Source organism: Oculina patagonica, chromosome 2, assembly GCF_052425735.1.
Source record: "Oculina patagonica isolate OP01 chromosome 2, crgOcupat, whole genome shotgun sequence".
In the NCBI taxonomy this organism is placed as follows: Eukaryota; Metazoa; Cnidaria; class Anthozoa; order Scleractinia; family Oculinidae; genus Oculina; species Oculina patagonica.
The window spans coordinates 33,101,749-33,125,639 of NC_135759.1; the positions used below are offsets into that span (position 1 = coordinate 33,101,749).

Below are 23,891 nucleotides of genomic sequence, written 5' to 3' on the forward strand. Positions count from 1 at the left end.
GCTTAGTCGATTACACGGCTTCAGCGCCTGCAACGCAGTGTTCTTAAAGAAGATCAGTTTTTTTATTATTATTTTATTTATTTATTCCATTTCAAAATAATAACTGAAGATAAATATAAAGTAATACAAGTAAAGAAGAGAAATGGAAAAGGGCAAAATATAGCTAGCTAATTGGATGCCCTAGCCCAGTTTAAATAGGAGAGGAAGAGGTATGAATTAATTAATACTGAGCAAAATAATACTGGTAGAGTGCTTTTTTAAAACGTTTTCTCGTTGGCAAGTTATATTTACGTATAGATAAAGGAAGGTCATTCCAATAGTAACTTCCAATAAGATCAGTTACTATATAGTTAAAATTTACTTGAATTGTCATATACTTATATAAGCAGAGTGAGTGTTTTGGGATGGAGACACGTATGAAGCTTTTAGTTTCATGATATTTCCATTGATGCAGACATATCTTGACCGTGCGTTGATGGAGATGTTTTAAGTGCCATTTTCGAATTTCATGACTTTTCCGTGTCATGTCATCTGCCTGGTAACACGGAAAATAAACACCAAAAGAACTTTAAATAAGTGTAGAATAGAGTTAAATCAATTTAATTCCCTGCATGTAAAACATTTCTCCGAATAATCCGGCAGTGTAAGTTACTGGGGTGAACCGAAAGCCTGTGTCCTCCATTTTGCAATCGATCAGTGTACGCTTCGCCAAATAATTTATAGTCAGTGCTAATAACATTAAGATATTGTTATTAGTGTTTATTCCATGACTGAAAGGTAAAATTTAAAATTTGAGTGTCTATAATATGTATATAAGGCGACGACACCATAGACTGCATAGAGTGAATTTATCGGCCTTTTTGCCGTGCTGTGAAACTATAAAGAACGTTATGTGTATATGTAATTCAGCAACAAGTATTATCAATTTGAGTCAATCTATCTCCTGTCCACAAAGCAACAAAGAGTGTAAAGATAACAAAGATTTTCACATGGTTAAAAAAGCGATCAACTGAGCTTTGTAACCGGAATAATTAAAGAGGTTTAAATTTTACCATTTTGATTCGCATCGCATAAAACGCTTTCAAACCACTATTACATTACACAGAGTAATGATATAGTTTCATTTTCCCGGCAATCCAGGCAAATTCATTTTTCTGATTTCATAAAGTGAGATATTCTATGACACAAACGCCGCGATTTCGGTACGTCTTAGCGACGTTAACAGACACCAAACAACGCAGCGGAAAAAATCCTTTCCTTGTAAATTTGAGTTTAAAAAGGATAGACAGACATCGAATCGTAACAGTCCTTCCGGCAGATACAAGATGTAAGGCGTCTGTAACTGGTGAAAAATCAAAGACGAATACTATTTTTAATGCCAAACACACAGGCCTTCGAAAAAGTAACATCTATTCAGCTTAAACTGCTTAATTGATGCGCGCAGATTATTTACCCCCCGAAACGGCAAAACGTTTTTCTGGTCGTATAGTCTTTAGTTAAGGTTTGATCGATGCCGCAGACAAATTCATTCCGTTTGAAATATTAAATTAAAACTCCAAGGGATCAAAAGCTAGTAACGAGACAGGACAGGTCAGGACAGATGCACTACGTTTTAGCCGCAAGTAAAACATATTGTGAATGATGGTAACCGATACAAGATTTCGGACCCCATGCACTGAAGCACAAAAAAATTAAAGCTCGTTGACAAAGTAGGAGATTACCTAAGGAAAAAAGCTTGGGATAAGAGTACAATCGCCCACAAAAGGATTTCAGTAAAATCAAAGAGATCCGGAAATTCGAAGTTTCAACGACTAGGCATTTGCACACCCTAAAACAAAGGATTCTATACCCGGGTTATATAGTGTGCTACAACTTGGATATAATAATAAATAGATAGTTATAGGCGGTTCACGGTGAATACTAACGAGCAACCAATCCCCGAACAGTGTATGAGTGACGATATTTTACATGTACATATAATTAATGGACGATCTGGAGAATAAGTGACAGGAGAGTCTGTTGATAGTTAACCTTATTTTATAAATAACTTTGACGGTGCCGAAGCGAAGACAAGCAGAGCGGAGTAACTTGACAACAACATGGATCTGTTTAGTTTTAGTGACTATTAGTCGTAGAGGATCAGAAAGGAGGTCAAAGTAGCTGAAAGCCCTTTACCCAGGTCGGTATATATTCTTTACTTCTTTTGGTCTGTGCATCATCTTGGCTAAAAATTAGAGTTTTGATACTGCCGAGATTCTCAGAATAGTCGCCATACTTTGGAGCAGGGAGCCACCTTGTTCACCACGCCCTCCCGATCCGCCCGCTTTCTTTGCAGATACCGCCCAGATATGAGGCTATCAACGTTCGATCGCCGAGAAGAGAATCTGGAAAGAGTTTAGGGACACAAGGCGGCTACTGAAAGTGTCATTCATCTATCAGGGGGACCCAACAGACCTTTTCGGTGAATATCTGTTCGGAAGACCTATAATCACCTACCATTTTCGAATTAAAATGTGATGAAAAACTGCATTATTCTTTAGCTCAATATTTCTTAACATGCGGAAAGCGATGCCTTTCGTTTTTGGAGAGAGAAAAATCCCTTTTTGGGTACGAAAAAAGGCCAGTTGCGACTTTCGAGAAGGAAAGAGCCGCTCTTGAATTCGGGTAACAATATTTCGTTCACTAAAATTTTCTGAGGTTTGAATTACAGCTAGCATATCCTAAAAAATGCACTTTTCTCAGCGTTTAACTCAAGCTTTAAATCCCACAAAAACGACACCGTAACGTTAAAACGATGTCCCGACACCTACAGTAAAATTTTCTCGTTGGGTGCCCCTGCTCTAACCTAGTAATTGTTGCTTGCATGCGCGCAAGGCAAACTGAAATCGACCTTAGATTGCAGCACATGATAAAAAGAAACAGTTTGTTAAATATAAAAGTCAAAGTTGTCGATGAGAAAAATTCCCTGAAAATATTAAATTTATGAGACTAACTATGCCTCGGATGTTTATGAACGCTAGAAAACTTTGTCTAATGTCTATCGGTTGGCTTATTACTTATTAACAGAACTTATAGCCAAAAATCGCTACCGCCTTATTTCCACCGAAACTTTCAGTTTATAACATGTAACAACCGTGATTTTTTATCGCTTCCTTGGGAGGGTAACTTCTTTCTAGGGCCGTGATATCGTGAGTTACCAGTTTCGAACCTTTTTTTTTTGCTGTATAGCATTAATAAACAAGCAAAAAAAGTCGAAAAAATAGACTTGACTCATGGAATCAATCATCAGAAACGTTTTCAAATAGTAGACTGGGGCGAGAAACACAGGAGACTGGAACCAAATTTGTAAATCCACTTGCTAAGGCTTGTGGGATTGCGTTGCAGGGTGTGCAAAATGGCGGCGGAGGAATTCGTGTTGAGTGAAAGTGAAACGAGAGTTACTGCAGGTTTACCCCTTTAACGGACGCGATGGCGACTGAAGATGGTGAATTAGAACTGGAAGATGGCGAAATCAATGATTTGGAGGATGGTGAAATAGACGAAGATGTACTACTGGCCGCGGAATCGAATAACAATGTGTTCTCTCGTTTAGAACCTCGCGACTCATTACTGCGTAATCAGCACTTAAACTTAAATGATAATTCCTATGGAGCGAAAAACCGAGATTTTGGTTTTCAGGATTCTAGTCCTCCGCCTGACCGGTGGAATACTCGGGGTGGATCTTCTCGGGGAAGGTTTTCGCGCGGCCGGGCAAGTCCAACCACGAGAGGAGGCAGGCCAAGAAAAGGTTTTCCCGGAAATGGTCGAGAAACGATGGGACGAGGCAAGGCTTTCCCCGCGAAGAGAGGCGTTCTGCGCACATGTATCCTTTGTTTACTAAATATGTATAAGTTTTGTGTGGACATCTTGGAGTATTATATAACTTATAGCTAGATGTTATTGACTTTTTTTAATGATATAATTCAAAATTATGTTGCAGCAACACGTCATCGTTTTGTCGACTGCTAATATGTGAAAACATTAAAAGAGATTTGTTAAAAAAAGTGTTGTGTGTATGACAGGTCAAGGTAAAAATCGGCTTTGATGCAGGTTGCCCTAAAAAAAATCAGTTCAACACTCAAACCATCAAAAACTTAATTAATATTTAACAATCTCGGATGTTGATGATGAGGGCTAACTCCCACTAGACTCTGTACACAGATGATTTAAAAGATTTCAGGCCCATATACAGTACATGACAGAAACTTGTAAAAATGGTACACGTATAAAAAAAATTGGTTTGGCACAGGTAAATTTTGTGGCGTAAACCACTTTGTCTCATCCGTGATGAACCAAAATTTCTCCTGTGCTCTGACCTACCGCTAGTAGAGAGGTAGTCCAAGCACAGATAGAATTGGTATGCGTTCCTGAAAATCTAACCCGGCTAAGATAAGATAAGATTCGTAGTGTTAATGATTAGTTGTGCTGAACCAACTCTTTTCTGATAAAACTTCATTGTATACATTTACAGAAATTCCACTTCATCAACATGGCGGTGGGTGAAACATGTATTAAAACACAATTTATTTTGCCTTGTTCTATTGTTTCTTGACAACATTTCTATACACAGCCTTTGCTCAAAGACCCAATCTACCACATCCCCCTTCTAATGAAAGACCAAGATCTCCATATCTCGACAAAAGATTGCCTATATATCCTGACAAAGAAAAAGCAAGGCTGCCTTATTCTCCACCTGAGAACCGACCACGGCCTCCACACCTTGAAGAAAAGCGGCAAGGTTATTCTGAAACTGATAGGCCAAGACTGCCACTTCCAACATCTTCCGATAGAGAAAGAACACCTGTTGTGGAGGTGGATGAGAAATCACGGCCATCTTGTAACGAAAAGACAAATTTAGCTCCTGCAGTCCCTGATGAACAACCTAAAAGAATACCATCTCCTTTGGATGAAGAAGAAGTTGATGATTACAGGATCTTACTACAACGGCATCGACTCATTCAACAACAGCTTGCTGCTCTTGAGAATCAAGAAAATTCAAGTTTGGGAGATGATATTATTGATGACACTTTTATAGATATTCCTGTTGAGGATACACAACCTGATTTGCCACTTGAAAGTAAAACAAACTTACATCATTTTCCTGATCAACTTGAACAAACCAATACATTAGATAATAGGACACAAGATGCTTTACAGTCTCGTGAAGATACAAATACAATGTACAGTGAAACTGGTAATGAAATTTATTGTTTGGATAAAAGAAATGAAACATTGGATAAAGAAATGACAGGTGAAACAGCAATGCCAAAATCATTTTCACCATTTAAAATTAAGCCACGCTACAGCAATGTTCCCTCTATCAAAGAATTAAGCCAAAAAGATCTGGCTCAAAGGAAGACAAACCAGCAAAGTAGCACCGTTTATGAGGGTAATGGTTTGGAAACTAATCAAACTCTGCCACAGAATAACAAGAGAGGAAATCTTCCCAAGGCCAAGAGAAATCGCAAAAAAAGGAAAAGAAAGGTGTCACAAAATGCAAGCTCAAAGTAATATAAACAATCGACCGGCGGCAAGTGCTGCCAGACTGAACCAAGGCTCACATGTTGATCCACACAATGAGCTGGAGGCAAGGCTTTTGTTCCTGTCTCAAGAAGGAAGCTCTCTTTCAGTTGAACCAAACAGGTATGATCACTAGAGATTACATATCAAACAGTAAAAGACTGTAAGCAGCATAACAAGCTGTTTTTATTATCTGTAATCATACAGTTGGATCGTCGATAACTCGGGAACCTTTCAGTGTACGTTATAGCGAGAGTCCGATTATATCGGGAGCAGTTATCCATCAATAGGGGCACAAATTAGAATAGGGGTGCTTATAAGATTGTGGTCAGTAATTAGAATGGGGGCGCTCATTGGAATAGAGGGCGCTTATTTACAAGAACACATTCGAAGGGGCGCGCTTATTCGGAAGGGGTCGCTCAGTTGGAAGGAGGGCGCTAAATCGAACCTTTAGGGGTAATCGAATAAGCTTTGAGTCATCAGTAGTTCAAGTTATCGAGGGTAAAATTAGTAAGAAAATGACCTGGAGGGGGATGGGAAAAGGTTCGAGTGAGTGGGAGGTTCGAGTTACTGAGGGTTTGAGTGATCGGGATTCAACTGAACATGAAATACATTATTGATCTAGCTATACATTACATATACACCGGACCAAAACAAGAAATTGAGTTTCAGATGTTATTATACAGCAGGCTTTTGTTTCTAATGTAGGGAGTGAGTTCTTTATCACTATGTGATGTTGTTTTCTCTGACAACCATCTTACATGTATGGGGATCATACAAGTATGTAGAACTTTAAAATGGCTTTGCAAAGTACATATGTTTAGGTACATGGTTACTTTGTAACTTCCCAATTTACTGTTGTAGTATTTAATGATTCTATGTTGTTCTTTGTTGAGAGTTATAGATAAAATTTCCAAGGTTTTTCACTGATTTGCCATCATTTTCTGTGTAGAGAGGACCCGAGTAAAAAACAAGAGAGACGTGAAAAGCTCCGACAATGGCAAGAAAAGATGAACAGGGACAAGTTTTCTGATCAGAGAAATCAACAAGGAAATAAAGGACGAGGTAAAAAGAAAGTATCAAAACCAACCACAGGTGACAAGAGAAGATCTAGCATGCAAAGCTTGAAGCCAGGTGAGGACATGAGAGATGGAAACAGAGATCCACACAGAAGGATGGTGAATTCTGCCACATTTGAGACTGATGACTACTTTGAGATACCCATGGATGTAGAGAGTGATTCAACAGGTGACAATAATGCACATAATAATAGCTTTGTAGCCCAATAAGAGTAGTTTCCAGGAAGTGTAAAAATTAATCTGGAATTGTGCACACGCAGGTTGCAGATGGCCTGGGCAGCTGGCCACATATGATTTCCCGCCAAAACTATCTCAAAAGAACCAGATTCTTCATATTCTGAGTACACTGTATTTCGTTCATTCCTTTCATTCTGCTACCGGGAGCAGAATGAAGGGAATAGTATTCTGTTCATTCAAAAAAGGGAATAGGTCCCAAAAGAATGTATTCACCATCTATACTGAGTATTCCTATCCTGGAATAGTCCCAAAAGAATGCAACTGTTGTGGTTTAATTTTTTCTTTGGTTTAAAATTTTTCAAACCAGTTTGATTTTTATTTTTCATTGTCTTATGTTCATTAACATAATCTGAAACAAAGGGAAATAAAAATCAAACTGGTTTGAAAAATTGCCTTTATTAATTTTGGTTAATAAACATGCAAGTGTGAGCTTCAGGCATTATGATCAAGAAGATGTGTTAATTCTGCCCCTCTTTACTCACGTCTAGATGGTCCAGCCCTTCCATTGATAGATGAACCAGCTGAAGATTTCCCTCCACCACCACCACCCCCTGGAGAATCAGGTGAGTACTTATCCAAGATACATGTAATATTATGCTAAGTGCTGGTTTGGTGATAGGAAGTAGATACTCAGGGCTTAAAAAATCTCCTTGTCCCAGACAAGTAGATTTTCCTGCGGATGCGGGGCAAGTAACTTTTCATTCTCACTTGCCCTATAGGCAAGGGCCCAGGTAAGATGTCTGTCGACTTATTATAAAGAAAAAATAAAATAAGACAAGCATGCCACTGACCATGGCAAGCAAAATTTGAGAGATGCTTGTCCAAAGGTCCAGTTGGAACTCAAGTTTTTTTTTTGAGCCCTGATACTGTACCCTTTACTACACAAACACTTTCCACTGAGTACGTGTAGATCATAACACAAAATAGTATACAGTGTCGAATTGTAAAAAGGCAAGTGTTGTATTGTATTGTGCACAGCTTAAGGTGACTCGATCGAAATTAATGACGTGTTGTATCGAGGTTTCTGTTCCGACGATTGTTCGGAAACTTAGAGAGTCATAATAAGATGTTATAATGAGCTAATTGCAGTAGTTTAAACGAAATCCTAGCACTCAGTTTTCTGTAAATAGCAGTTTTATCCAAATAGGTGTGTTCAATAAAGTTAACATCGCGCAAAACTCATGATAACTACAGTAAGACGCTTGTAAAAACTGCAAGTTCACGGCTCTAACTTCTCTCGAGATTTTAATTACCCATTGTTAACCATACATGTAGAAAAAATAAGCGAGCGAACATCGCCTAGCAAAGATTACCTGTGGTTGAAAACAGAAAATGTGCCGTTTGACATGTCGACCATTCAAGCGAGTTCTTTCTTCCCCGAATATCGCTTGTATTCCAAAGCAAAAGTCTTATTCAAAGTTGTATGTTTTAAATCGAAATCATTTCGTCCGTGGCTATCTAAATCACGGTTTTCAGTCAAGTAAAGTAACGCTTCAAAATTTATCGAGCGATCTTTGCACGGCTTTCTGGCGGTAAATTTCGTCTGAACCCTGTAGCGGCCAAAGAAATTATATTTGATCGGTTCAACAAGCCTACTTTTGAATACTTGTTACATATGCTATCCCAAACTGAAATTTAACCGTTACCAAGAACTTAAAAGGCTAAACAGAACAAGCGAACTGCAAGCGAACTCCGTATTCGTAGTTACACGTAATGAAAATTATAAACATTGACAAGTTGTTTATTTACACAGCATGTCTGGGTCTCTGAGAGAATTCGCGTCATTCTCGAAATGAAAAATTTTATCCATGTTTTGCTAACGTTGAAGACTTCGGTTTCAACGACCATTTTCTTGTTTAACATTTTTCACACGTGAGCGGCGATGTTGGCGGTAAAATTACTGTAGTTATGTTTGTGACGTTTGAGCACGTTGGCGGGACTCGAGCCGTAGAAATCGTAACACTGATTACGAATCCAGCGTCAAAATTAGAATTGAGCGAAAAAGAGCTATTTCATTCCGCTCAAAATAGTACTAATCGGAAAAAAATCTAGCTGAACGGCAAATAAACTTCTCGTTGATTAGAAGCCGACATTTGCATAAATCACAACTTTGTCGGCGTTCGTCGCCCGAAAGATAACACATTCCCCGCAAAAAATGTCGCCGATTCCTCAATCTTCTGTGAAACTTTTATTTTAATAAACGCTCGCACTTAATGTGTTCTTTTTCATAACTTCACATTACAACTTCCAAGCCACGATTCAGCGGCAAGCGTGATGAAAGGTCAAGAAATCATAACAAGCGTGACCTTTGTTTACACACCGGCGAAGATTCACCGTCAGATAAAGATCTAAAGACAGGAAACCTCGACGGCAGAAAGATTTCGCTTTCTTCATTTTCGGGTCATGTTTGAAGCGAGAGTTGTGCTTTTAACAGGCGTCTTAACCTCTGATTTTTTGATGGTGCTTTCATTCACGTTTTGCATTTTTGATAAGATAAATTCTTTTGCGACGCGACAAGTTTCGATTCAACAGCTTCTCATGCTAGCACGCACGCAACATTTAATACAAACCCGTGAAGATGTTGCAGTGTAACGCAAGTGCTCTGCTTTTGTTTTTCGATTTTTGAGTTGCTTTAATTCACCTTTTGCATTTGTCATAGAAAGAATATAATAAAGACCAGCAAAAAAAAGCGACGACTTTCGATTGAAAAGCTCTTTCGAGTTCGCTAGCACACACATTCATCTCAAATGGAACTTTTCTTACCAGTGAAAAAAGACAAACCAATCGTTGCCAACAAATCAGCAATCTTTCCAATCAGGCAAATACTTCGAATTTTAGTTGACAAAACGGCGAAAACTCTCGCTTTGGGGGTGCGGGGATGGCGCAGTGGTGAGAGCACTCGCCTCCCACCAATGTGGCCCGGGTTCGATTCCCGGACCCGGCGTCATATGTGGGTTGAGTTTGTTGTTGGTTCTCGTCCTCGCTCCGAGGGTTTTTCTCCGGGTTCTCCGGTTTTCCTCCCTCCGCAAAAATCAACACTACTAAATTCTAATTCGATCTTTAACAGTCCTACGTCTTATACATGAGCCTCTGGCTCGGACACTGAGGGTAACCTCGTCCTGCGTATGGACTTTAAAATTGTATTTACATTTTACATTTACATTTACTCGCGAGAGATTAATCGTTTTCTCGTAAGATAATTGCCATAATTTATGCCAGACATTTCCGCTTCGTTGATTCTCATTCTCGTCTCGTGAGACGAGATTCTCGTCTCGCGAGACGAGAAACTCGTCTTGCGAGAAACGAGACGAGAGGTGGTAACTTACTTTTGAGCGGTACTGTACATCGACATATTGACGTGCGTATTATTCTTTGATAAATTTCGAGTAAAATGCGAAAGTTTGAAGGAAATCGAGTCAGAAATGATGAAGTTATTAGACATTTTTGACAGGCATACAGCACATCATTATTTCGATCGAGTCACCTTAAGTATTTGTACAATAAGTAGTGAGTAGTGGACTTTTTTTGTATTTTTGTAAGTCATGTGCTTTTGTGTGTTTGCAATAAAAAAAAAAAATCTGTCCAATATTAATGTCTTGTTGGAGAATGCTGCTGTGTGACCAGTACGTTTTTTTTTTTCACAACAATGTAATCTCACTGTTTTTGTCTTCTAACAGCACCTTCTATTTATTTGGATCCTGGGAAGCATCCTGTAATGGTAAGTGCATGTCAAATAATTGAAGGGATCCGGACAAGGACGGCCCCTGGAATTTTTGCCTAAATTGAACATTATCGAAACAGCTCCAAATTGCGCATGCAGGTTTGTTTACACGTGCTAACACTGTCCTGTGTTTCATTTCGCTAGTCTTTCGTTCGTTTTCGAAAAATAACACATGCAAAAGACAAGATTTTTTGCTGGCGGCGTCTTTAAGACTTTTCTTTCACAAACGATAAACAAAGGAAACCTTTTGTTCCTCAAAACAATGAAACCAGCTAAAGTTTTGGAATTACAGGCCTAGCCCTAACGCAAAAGCTTAACCCTAGCAAAAAGCTTAACCCTAGCAAAAAAAGCTTAACCCTAACCCCAAGGGTTAGGGTTAAGATTTGACGCTAGGGTTTCATTTCAAATTTAGGGTTAAGCCCCTTAAACCTAACGAAAAAGCTATACCCAAGGATAAGGGTTAGGGTCAGGGTTAGCGTTTCAAGCTAAGTTTAGGATCAGAGTCAGCCTTAACACTTAGATCGCACTTTTCGTGCAGTAAGCTTTCACGCCAGTTTGCTGGCGGCTAGCTTTCACTGCAGTCTGCTTGTGGTTAGCTGCTTTTTGTTGTTTCGGGCAAGACTATTTTAATCTGTTACCATTAGCTGTAATTTGAGGTGAAAGTGAAATGAAGACTTATTGTTGGGTGATAGACTGATTGATTGAATACGCTTGCTGGTGTTTTCACTTTATACTAGTTTTGCTTTCCGTTAAGTGCCGCCGGCTTGCTCTCACTTCTATCTCCACTCCTTACATCATCACACATCTACAAAATCCCGCGAAAACAAGATAACAAGATAACACAGGACAGTGTTTAGCACACGTAAACAAAACCTGCATGCGCAATTTGGAGCTGTTTTGATAATGTTCGATTTAGCCAGAAATTCCAGGGGCCGTTCTTGTCCGGATCCTTTCAATTAGTAAATTAACACATTCATTGCTCAACAAAAAAGTTCTTATTACATTTCTGTCTTCTGCACAATACTAAAAAAACAGTTTAGGGCTAAAAGCTGAAGTCATGCTTGGGCCAGGCCACTTGCTTATATTGCAAGAGTTAAAACCCATATCAGAAAAGAATCAAGTGTTAGGTCCCAGCAATGTGCTGTTATGTTAACTGTGCCCCTACATGCAAAAGATTAAAAGAAATTGGTAAAATGAGAAGTGGAGCTTGTCGTACATGTAAACTTGAAGTCGTAAAAAATAAGCTTCAAGTTTATCAAAAACTGTAGTAAGTAGCACATCACTGTCTTAATAAAATACGATTTTATCAGCTTTGCTTGTCAATAAGATTAGTGTCTTAAGTTGTAAAAAGTGTCTTTTACGTAAAGCAGAGTAACAATTAATTTTTTATTCACTGTCAAAAATTTTCTTTTTTTCTGTTTCTTGACAGATGTACCCACCAGGATTTTTTCACATGGACCAGGTAATTATTACAATTTGTATATTGCTATATAGGTACTGTAAAATGCCTGCAAACCAGCTATCTTGAAGCTCAGTGCATGACCACTATAAACAACATTTACATTTTTTTACATATAGACAGGTGTACATGTGTTGCAGTATTTTTCATGCAAGCATGTGATTAAATCTTGTTAATACTCTCCTTCTTTATTGTGGTTTTCAGTGATATGCGAACTCTGGAATTCAAAATCCCACTAACAATCATGTTTTTCGCTGCTGTCAATCATAATTGTGGCAACAGCCAACAAACCATGTAAAGCAGAAACAATCAAAATGGATAAAAATCTACAAATCACAACTGACGGAGAGGTCCACCAAGATGATTGACGGCAGCAAAAAGCGTAAACCGTTGGTTGAGGATTGAATTTTAGTGTTCACATATCACTGAAAACCGCAATAACTATATTTTATTTTGGAATCTTGAAGAAAAGTCCTCAAGGTATTATTATTTACTCATTTTCACAGAATTATGCTGATTGGTTAGTTGGTGCAGTGCCAGTTATGTCAGCAACACATGACGACCAACAGTTTGGATATGGAGGTGCGTTTTCAAAAACAAAATCAAACTATATATAATTGTACTGTCATAAACCACAAGTTTCTTAGAACACAAGGGAAATACACTGAGATAGCACAAACCTTTTTGAACCATATTATTTAGTAATATGTACTCAAGAAGTGGCATGAGTGACATAATTTCTTGCACTGAAGATTGAAGTAGGTTGGCAGGTTATAATCAGAAAATAGAACTCCATTTTGCAACAGCCATCTGAATGGTTGATCTGTTCAAAATGGAAAGCACCTACACTGTGCATTGTTGTCAAAAAAGATGTTTGTTGTGATCAATTTGTTTTGTTATAGAATTTGCAAGCCACAATTCATATCCTGCGGAGATCGAAAGAAATAATGAACAGCCTCAGACTGACAGCAAGGATGTTTCAAGTCAGGATAACTCTGATGAAGATGACGAGGAAGCCCTCAGAGAGCAGTTACTGAAATCATTAGCAGTTAAAAGAAAGGCTAAACTGAGCGTTGAGGTAAATAGAAGCAGTCAGTGATTGTTTCAATGGGTGCATGTACAAAAAATTATTACTCCTGTACAATAACTGTCACTCAGTCTCTTAGAGTTGTAAAAACACTTTATGATGTAAATGGAATAATGAATTATGTTATTTCAGGGTTGGAAACTAACCCAGATAAATTTTCACTTGCGCAGTCTCCTCCATTAAAAAAAGGAAATTTAGCCCCTGCTCCCCACACAAATAATAAAATAAAGGTCTAACTTAAATGTTTAATCACGTTCGATACTCATCCTGCACAGTGGTGGTCTATCACGATATACAGACTGCAATCTATTTTTTCAATGAAAAATCGCCAAAAATAGACCTTACTCCACAATAAAACCATGAGCACAATTACCAAACAGAAGCCATTTTTGTCTGTTTACGAACTTGAATGCAGCTTTGTTGGAGATTTCAAATGTTGGTAAGCTATCGGCTTCTGGACAGTGTAGATTATTTTGAAGTGAAAAGTAAATGTTACGCTTTTTTTGAATAATATATTCTGGATATGAAAATCGTACTTGCCAAATTGGTCAAGTGATTAATGATTTGTACTCGTCCAAAGGTTTTACACTTGCCTGGGTGAGTGGGTGAGTGCTAATTTCCAACCCTGTATATGTTATGTAGCTTGCATGCTTTTAAGAAAATCAACCTTTTTTTTCTTTGTAGAAGGATACAAAGTCCTCAAAAACTGAGTCAAGTGCGAAAAGTCAGAGTGTGCAGTCAACAAACACAGCAGCTAATAGAGCTCAACAGGCAAAACAACAACAGAATTCTAAACAGGTACATGTACAGTGTATGTTACAAGATATAACAAACTTCTTCCCTCGCAAGGTTGCCATGGTCAGGGAAAAGTCAGGGAAAAAGAAAACTTTCAAGGTCAGGGAAAAGTCAGGGAATATGTTAGTTCTTGTCAAAGTCAGTAAAAAGTCAGAGAATTCAAATGCCATGCATTCAAAATCTCGTGAAAAACTTACAGGGATTGAAAATAAAGAGAAGAATATTGATGGTCTGCAGAAGAAGCTAAAGCAAATGTAAAAGGGGATTTGGCTATAATTATATTTTGATAATTCGCCTAATTCAAGGTCAGTGAAAATTGTTTTGAGGTCAAAAAGGGAAAAGTCAGGGAATTTTTCAGGTTCTAATGAGTGGCAACCCTGTCTCGCTTTTTTACCAAATTGTACAAACATGTCTGTTCCTTATAAATAAGTTTTTAATGCTTTTGAGAGAAACTGAATTCTGACGCACGGGTTTGAAGTCTATGAATTCTCCATGTTTAACCCTTGTGCATCTTCATCTATGTAGGTATCATTTGTCGCACCTCCCAAGCATGATCCTGTTGTAATTAAACTGGGTGAGGATTCTGACACCGAAGAATCAGATGCATCCGATACAGAATCTGCCAAGAAACCAGCACCTAAAAGTAAAGGTTCTGGCGGTGGTGGCTTATTTGGAGGACTAGAAATGATGATTAAACAAGCTCGAAAGTCTGCTGAGGTAACAGCTGTACCTACCCTAAGTGGCTAAAATAAATTAATATAAATAGCAATACATTTTAATAAGCTTAGCAAAATTTTCGGATTCTAATTGGTCAGCGACAATATCATTATAGAGTGCAATAATTTATGAAATTTGACGATATACATGTATGGTCACTCATGATCAGACTTTCACATCAATTTTTTAATTTCATAGATCTATGTTGTAGAATTGTCATAATGCCAGTTTTTCAACAGACTTAACAGAACTGGTTGAAATTAAAAAAAACAAAAAACAGCCAGGAACTGTAATGAGTACGATAAAGTAAGTGTACACAGCAAACATTAATTGCACCTATTCACACTTTTCATAGTAGAAATTTGTTGGGTATAATTTCACTGTATAAAAAAAAGTTAAACACAAACTGCTCATGTAAGGTGGCACACAGTCTTCATACAAAGTCTTACAATCAGGGGAAGAATGCTACTTGTGCTATAGAATCGTACACCTCGAGATATGTAACACTCTTGGAACGCACAGCAGTGCTTTTGGTTGTTGAGTGGCAAGTTTTGCAACACTTTTTCAAGACAAGTTTTTGTTCTAGTAGTGCCTGATGTGACAAAAATAATGAACTAGCTTGTTCTAGAGACAAACAATTGGTGGATGTGCACTATAGTCTCTAGAACAGGCTTTTAGCCAGGTGGGAGGCCACGAGTCCTATGGACAGCCACTTTTCAGAGAAAATTAATATGAACAAGAATCTGCAAGCAGTTTGTAACCATGCGGTTAGTGTTTGACCACCTCTTTTAGTTCTTTGGCTAGAAAGGCGCGGCGCCGCACAGTAGAAAATCTTTAGAAAACCAGTCACTTCAGAAACACACAAGTCGTGTTCGCGTCAGTCACGGAGCGTGCTTGAAATAAATTTCCTTCAGCACGCCTGGTCGGAGAAATGCCTGCTTACGCATGGAATGCAAGCAAATATTTATATTGTGCCGAATGTTCAATAAAATAAACCCAAACCAGTTCATAAATTGCATTAAAAGAAGTCCATTTCACGCCAAAATAAAGAATAGTCTTTCCAACAACCTTTCTTGAATTAGCTGTAAATAGAGCATACTTGCCTGCGCAGGTTATTCCCCTGGCGCGATGACGTGTATCCTGTGCCTTGACACATTCTTGCTGAGCTTGCAATATACGTTTCGATTCCCAGAATAAACTTAAAACAAAAAAGTCGTTGTTTTGCAATATTCAACACATTCCAGGTAAATTGTACGGCTTGTACTCGCTCCGAGCCTAACGCCTAAATGACACAAATTGAAGTTACTATTTCACACAGAGCGCAGAGTGTTCGTAAATACTTTTAAAATAAATGAATGATTATTTAACGCTACAGGCGAGCGATCGCGTGACATGGGTCTGACATAAAGTGGTAGTTTTTAAATAGCTTCATCAAATCTTCCGTGACCGTGACAAAGGAGCCGGCTGGGCTGCGTGGGTCTGGAACGATTTACCGACAAAAAAAAACAAACAAAGGCAGCGGTGGCGTAGATGAAAAGTGAAATAACAATCGCGACGGCTGAAATCTGCATATCTATAAATGAGCTGAACTGCGGTCGTAGGTCACGTTTCTTTTTTTTCACACTTTTGACTCACTTTCCGCAGTGTTTGTTTGTCTGTGCGGCTTGAGCATTTTTGATTCGCATATTAGAACGAATCAAATGTCTGGTTATTTATTTCTTTCAGCTTTGCCACACACAATGAATGCACAACGAGTTGTATCAAAACAAGTTTGCTGATCATGTTGTTTTACTTGTCTTGGACTCCGGGATATAATTCACCTGCTCCATTTCTCTCAAGTAGTATATTTAACAAAAGACCGATGTCGAATTCAGAACTGAACTAAAACATTGTCCTGAAAAGAATAAAAATAACATCGAACCGTAGAACATGCATATATCCAAACCGTGCGACAAAATAATTTAATTGTCGTTCAAATAACGTCCTTCGCCGCCTCTCAAAACACCGACTCCAAGTGAATATTTCGTGAACAGAAAAATATATTTCTCCGCCTTTCTACGCAAGCTACTAAGAAATTATTTGTGAAAGCTTATTTCAAAAAGGTTAAAAAAAGAACTCATTGAAAGAAAATAAGTTTTTCGATGAGTTGTTTACACAAGCTTTACACAAAAAGTAAGGGTTGTGTAAACAAGCGATGCGAGACAGTTCACGTGCTCCACGCAACATTCCTTTTTTAATGAAAATAGTATCCTATCTTGGTAGCCGTAAGGAAAGGCTTTTGGTCTAATATCTGCTGTTCTTGTAGGATTCTAGGTTTTTATTTGCATGAAAAAAGGCATTTGTGGTGAACGACGTGACAAAGGGTCACACCACGCTCCTTCACATTGCGTGACATCCCAAGCGGCAATGGCAACATGTGTTTCTTGAAGCGTAGTACATAAGACAAGTAATAGTACACTTTGTTCTTCCAACAGTCTTGTAAAAAATAAATTGATTGATAAGTTCTTTGTTCTTTCGCCTTGTATCTCGAATTACTCGATTCGAAACTTGAAGTTGTTGACTGCTACAGTAACTCATTGATTAATTCATAATGTCAACTTTTATTCAAATGAAAGTCCACACATGTTCGCATAGCGGACTCACTTTTACTGTTATTTAGCAATTTTGGAAATCTTTAGATACCTTTGCACTCATAACTGCAGAAAAACACCTTGCATGCTCTTTAGGCCCTCCTATGGGGACAAAGTCAGGCCTTATAAAATTTTAGACTCCCACTTTTTAAATCCTCCTATAGACTGTAAAAACATTTTTGCCCCTGCAGGGTTCCGGCCCAGAGGCCGGAACCCGAGGAGGCACCTTAGAAGTCCCCGCGTAGATAGGTAAAATGTGTGCATTCAGTGAATGGTACCAGAAAAAATCTCGATTTTGGTCAAAGCGGCTCGCAAAGGATTGCCCTAATGCTCGCAAAGGATTGCCGGAACGTTCACAAATGAGTAACGGAAGTCAGTGCCGCAAAGGACAAAAATAGCTGTCGCACTCAGACTGTGATCAAAGAAACATCTGCTGCTTGAAGAAATGGCCAAAACGTGTACCTGAAATTGAAATGATACCGAAAACGACATGGAAAACACAACAGGCGTATCATTCAGGACTAAGAGTTTCTTATCTTAGTCAGCGACTGAACTTCGTGAAAACAAGCGGAAATCGTTTACATCTTTCGATGAGTAATAAACAAAAGCGCGAGCTTTGTCATGCAATACAAGGTAATATGTTTCGCTAACAAACTGTCAGTTTATTTGATCCAAAGAGTGGGTTGAATAAGGATCAAAAATTGTTTTCTCAAATCTTTGAATGTGCCATATTTTGTTACTCGTGGAATTGTTAGACATTTTGGCCTGGAAATTATTGTAAGTTTATTTTGAATGTTATAAGCCCGGAAATAAGCTTACGTGTTGTCACCACGAAAAATGTGTTATGTGTTATTTCCGCTAGCTAATATATACGACTTGACTTGCGAATTTGTTAGGACGTAACAGTGTCACACAACAAGAAATTCTGCAGCAAACAATGTCGCAACGTACATGGCACAGTAAAAGAGAAGCCTGTGGTCCATCGGCATATTTAAAGGCGACAAAAGACTCCACTTATTTTAGATTATTGCTGTAAAAGAAATTATAAAAAGGTGGGGGCGGCTTAGCGAGAGCTATTACTAGTTAATTAGAACATGGACTTGCAAATTGAAGCAGCAGTTTTCTTGACTTTGTTTTAGGCTTCTAAAGTAAAAGGGACAGCACCCCCACAAGCTGCAGATGCAGAACAGCAAGACAAAACAACAGAGCTACCACCAGAACCAAAGACTCCAGATGCAATGGCTCACATGCCTGAACAGATGAAAACAGAGTACAAGAGACTGAAGGAGCAGTTAGCACTACGTGAGAGTAAAACAAGGCAGCCACTCACTACTGTTAACCAGGAAAAAGGTACAGAATTATAGGAGAATAATAAAAAATAAATAAAAAGTTTGTTTTCTCTTTGTTGGCTTTTAACATTTCCAAGATTTTGCAAGTTCAAAATTGACAAAAAATCCTAAATTTCATTTTGCCGAAAAAATGTTTAAAAAAGAAAAACAGCACCATGCCACATGAAGGTCCTGCTATAGTGAATAGCTGATTTGAAAATACTAGGGGTCACTCATAGATGTAGAAGTTAGAATCATGTTACCCTTTCCTCTTGACAAACCATGTTGTACAGAGCCATGTTGTACAGCATAATTAACAGTATTGTTCCATATGAAGGTACAACTGTGACAAAATATGTAGCTTCTGATTGAATGGTCGCACACCCGGGTTTTACCCACAGTTCCATAGTTAAAACTACCACCTAGGGCTGATTAAAATTAATAGCATCACACGAAAGTACCACTCAAAGCCTTTCAGTTGAATGGTCATAAAAGAAGGTTTCCCTTCAAAAACCCAAAAGTTAAAACAAGAGGCTGAACTCTGTTGAAATGGCTAACCTTCATTATGCTGATGTTCTCTTTCCTAGAAGACAGTTCTTCATCAGTAATATCTGAAGATCAGACAGAAAATGTGACGAAAGATGACAATAGTCACTTAAAAGATCTGCACAGTTATGTTACTGATTGTGAGGAGAATCTGTCTAAACACAAGTAAGTTGTTATCTCACAAGAACAGCAGTTCTTGTAAAAAAAAAAAGCATGTCTGGACAGTGTACACTTTACTCTGTCTGTTGCCATTGTGTTTTGGTGATTCAGTCTCTAAAATTCCATATATTAATTTCATATTTATTTATTCAGGGCTGCAAATAACAGTCAGTAATCGGACATTGGCCGACCAAAATTGACTCATGTCCGACCAAATCACAGACATGATGTCCAGACAATTTTTATCGATCGTAAATCATTTAACGGCAACAATGAATAATAATAAGTAACAGAATTGCAAAGAGAGGTAATTTTAAGGAAATAAAATTCAAACTTTTATTTTTGGTAATGTCCGACCACAATTTTGTTTTGTCCGACCAAGATGGTGTCTTAGCAGGACATAATAATATTATGTCCTTTCAAGTGAAAAAAAATATTTGCAACCCTGCAATATTATCAGCAGTTCAAAACATACTAGGTAGAAAGCTAGAAGATGTTCTGAGTTATGCAGTATTACTGTAGTTGTTGTTTATTGTCTTCTTCATGTACCATTTTTCAGGAAACTCATGCAGAAAGAGAAAGTAACCCTGAATAAAATGTTGAGTGAGCTGATTGACAAGAAGCGGTCTCTTGAAGCCCAAGAGGAAACTGTGCGCAGACTTCAGCAGGAGCTAGAAGCTGCACAGAAAGTAACCCTCGCCAACAGGATGCTCGTAAGCAGGCTCCGTAGCAAGACAAAGCTCGTAAAGGAAAGGCTTGGGGAAAAACAACTGGCAGCAAGCAATTTTGAAGAAGAGCTTTTTAGAGCTAAAAGTATTATTTCAGCTGCAAAAAGAAAAATGCCCATTGCAGGGGACACAGGATCTGGGAGAAACAGTCCACAACTGGAATCGTTGGGTAGTGTTAGTAATGAGAACCAGAAGTTTACAATAACTTCTTCTACTGCTCAAGAAATTAAAAACTCACTGGATGCAAAGTTCAATAAACTGTCCTCTTTGACCAAGCCAGAAAACAGGGAGAAAAGGAAACTTGAAGGAGCTAGTGAAACTTCTTCAGAAGAAACTGTAAGTTTCATTATTTGTCTAGATGTTGTAATCAATATTGTAAATAAAAGTGTCATCCTTTAGGAGGTACAAGAAGCATCCTCCTCTAGACACATTTGAAGGTCGGCACACACAAGGGGACTAGTCGCAGGGACTTGTTGTGCACAGGGACTTGCTTCGGGACCAGTCCCCTAGTGTGCTAGTGTACTAGTGTACTAGTCCCGTGAATTAAGCTGGTTTTATTTCTGGGACTAGTCGCAGGGATCAATAGTCCCACAAAATCAATCGGTCAATATTTCACCAGTACACACTAAGGGATAAGTCCCTGTGACTATTCCCTGTGACAAGTCCCCTAGTGTGCCGCTTTACAGGGGAAGGAACATTGTTTTCTTGTAAGAGGCGCTTCTTGCTGCAATTGCTGTTCTTAGGAGGTGTGTCCTATTATAGGAGGTGCCTTCGGATAGGAAGTGTTCCTGTTTTGGGAGATCCTCCTATACATGTAGGTGATGTCCTCTTACAGGACATCGCCTACATGTTGTAAGGTTCCTTTTGGAGGAGGTATGTGCAGTGCTCTAATTGTTAGTGCACTGGTCTCTGGATTGACAAATGTGTATTGTATTCTTGGGCAAGACACTTTTCTTGCACAGTACCTCTTTCTACCCAGGGGTATTATTTAATAAATGGGTACCCCATGATGGACATTCCATCTGGGGAGAGTGCAATGTAGAATTACACCTTGTCACTGTATTGTTTACTTCTGCATCTTAGAGGGAGAGGCCTCATTTCAAATTGCCGCTGTACATGTTGAGTATTGAAGAACCTTAGACAGTGTACATGTGCATGTAATCCTATATGGTTATGTGTACGTTAATAATATTTCTTCTCATTTTACACTAGGCGGCCAAAAAGGCAAAACCAAGCACCTTAGCACCTCAGCAAAGTCCAGCTTCCTCTGCACCCAGCACTCCAAGAAAATCTGCAAGTGCTGAACGTATTGCACGAGAAAAAGCCCGACTGAAAAAACTGGAGCATGAACTGTCGGAAAAACTAAAATTGTATGGTAGACAGCAGGAGGAGGGTAAAAACTCTTCAGTTTCATCAAACAAACCATCACAAAATAACGAAGACAGTTCTGATGTGATGAGAAGTGAAAGAGAGGAAAAACAGCCAGCTCTAGTTGGTTCAAGTAGTGATAATGCAAGTCACCCTTTGTCAGAAAGACAGGATTTTGATTCCACAGGGCAGAATGATCAGTTGCTTGAAAGTGAAAAAACAATTGCGTTATCAAAAGAGAGCCCAAAGCCAGATGCCACAGAGTTGACTGTGAATGCCCAGCAGTTGGAGCGTATTAGAAAATTACAGGTCAGTTTAACCCAGTGTACGATACATTGAACTATCGATGCATCGTGATTGGGAATGTTCCCATAGCAATGCATCGATTGCAAATTCAACTATCGATAACAATCCCGATAGAATCATTAATTATCGATAGTTACGATAGTTTTTAAAATGGTGCCCCGTAATACTTTTTCCTTGATTGAAAAATGCCTCTCTTGTTCTCTGCCGTCCTTTCTCGCCTTTCTGTTCGTTGTTTCAGAATCGGTACTGTATTACAAGCCACAAAAGCAAACTTCATGGATGTCGCTCATCTCCAGGGCCTTATCTGCGTTCAAAATGGTGGTTTGAATATTAATTCCACCTCCCTCTTGGAGAAAGAAATGATTACAACGCTATGAAGTCACTTATTGCGGGCCCAAGAGAGGCCCGCAACCCTAATCTTGACAGTGACCAGCAGATTGCGTTTTACGCGTGCGCGCCACGTTTATAAACCGAATAGAGAAGCGGAAGTTGAAAATTTTTGTTCTTCCACTAAGCACGATCGGAATGCGAAAATGTGTCAATCACGACAGTTTGTCGTAACACCGGAAGAGAAAAATCTGTTCTCCAAGAACGTCACATAAGATCTAAACCTTCTGTCACATGGAAGGCGTTATGTGTTGCTTATTGTCGAGAAATTCGTTATAACACTGACAACATAGCGAGTTTACTGACTGAGAAAATTTCACATCCTTATCAGTTCACACCGCGTGCTCGATTACAATTCCCAAATTGACAATCAAAAGATAACTTTGATCGGTTCGCGGCAATAAGCAAAACTATAAACATGCATTCCCGTTACTCGGAATAATTGTCTTTTGTCCATTTTATCATTTATTTATCGACACAGATAAATTACGGGAAAGCGAATGATTCCAACAACGATTATTGTCGAGAAATTCGTTATAACACTACAACATAGCGAGTTTACTTACTGAGAAAAATCACATCTCAATATTCACACTGCACCGCAAAAATCCTTGCGTGACGCGTTACTCAGAATAATTGTCTTTTGTCCATTTTATCATTTCAGTCATTAATTTATCGGCACTGCCTACCAGTACCTTGTCTATGTGCGTCAAGGCCCGCACTTATTAACCTGTGGTTACCACTAGTTACTACAATAGTATCGCAATAGTATTGCAATAGTAATTCGGCTATCGCAATACTATCGCAATACGCAAACATAATAACACATGTAGTGGTGGACCCCTCCATCCCCTTCCTTCCCTTCGCCCTCCCTCTGCATTGTTGTACAACCTTATCATCAGTTAGTGTTTGCAGTTGTTACATGTGCATTTTGTGGTTCAATTTTACCCTTGGTACAATTACCTTATTATAGGAAATTAACGATACATGTTATTAACGCGAATTTCAAAAATTTGCGTTAATTTTATTGACGTTAACTTATTTACTATAAGGATTTAACCAGAACTTTTCTTAAATTCGCGTAAATTTTGTTCGCGTTGTAAAAATGCTCCTTTATTTTCCTATAACAAGGTATTTGGTACTTTTCTATGTTTTTATATTCATTATCTTGTATAACCATACACCAGGACAAAGCAAAATACCAAATTGTACTAAGAGCAAAATTGAATGACAACATACTTGTAAATGTACATGATGTGCATGTAAGTCTTTGTTATGCAAACCTGCATGTACAAGTGTAAAAGAAGTCAACATTAGAAGAGGAAAGGGAGGTGGTCTTGAGGGAAAGGATATTTTTATGATATTTTAGTTATATTTTAGTAGTCTGTAAATTTTTTTTGATTCAATTTTGTTGGTTCACATGATTACCTTTAGGCCGAGAAGGAAAAGAAAGGTCCTCAGTTTTCTGCATCCAATCTTGATGACGTCCCATTAACAGCTCATCAGCACTCTACCCTATGTGTTTGCTTACTGTTTGGTTGTGAGCTTAAAAACACTGTAACAGACCGAGACACTGACAGCTTCCGTAAAGAGGAACACAGAGGCACTGAAATTGCAGCAGGAGAAATCAACAGAAGGGATGGCGATGAAGAGTTTCTATGTCCTTTAGAAAAGTACCAGAGTCAACTGTTGCACTTAAAATCTTACAGGTAAGCCTGATACGCATTTGCTCAATTTAATGTTCCTGTTGAAAATAACAGTCATGTACCTAATGGTAGACCTTTG

General features: G+C 38.5%; 1 protein-coding gene across 1 annotated transcript in view; it reads left to right on the forward strand.

Annotated features, from left to right (window-relative positions):
* The first annotated feature begins 3,381 nt into the window (after positions 1 to 3,381).
* Positions 3,382 to 23,891, forward strand: part of LOC144644247 (zinc finger C3H1 domain-containing protein-like) — a 39,841-nt gene continuing 19,331 nt past the window's right edge. Inside the window, 16 exon segments of the mRNA XM_078503697.1 lie at positions 3,382 to 3,862; positions 4,610 to 5,538; positions 5,540 to 5,682; positions 6,512 to 6,807; positions 7,364 to 7,438; positions 10,553 to 10,593; positions 12,026 to 12,058; positions 12,562 to 12,637; positions 12,958 to 13,133; positions 13,827 to 13,940; positions 14,463 to 14,654; positions 18,424 to 18,634; positions 19,200 to 19,323; positions 19,877 to 20,381; positions 21,258 to 21,722; positions 23,541 to 23,815. Coding sequence (XP_078359823.1) covers positions 3,469 to 3,862; positions 4,610 to 5,538; positions 5,540 to 5,682; positions 6,512 to 6,807; positions 7,364 to 7,438; positions 10,553 to 10,593; positions 12,026 to 12,058; positions 12,562 to 12,637; positions 12,958 to 13,133; positions 13,827 to 13,940; positions 14,463 to 14,654; positions 18,424 to 18,634; positions 19,200 to 19,323; positions 19,877 to 20,381; positions 21,258 to 21,722; positions 23,541 to 23,815 — 4,049 coding nt within the window. The 5' untranslated portion in view covers positions 3,382 to 3,468.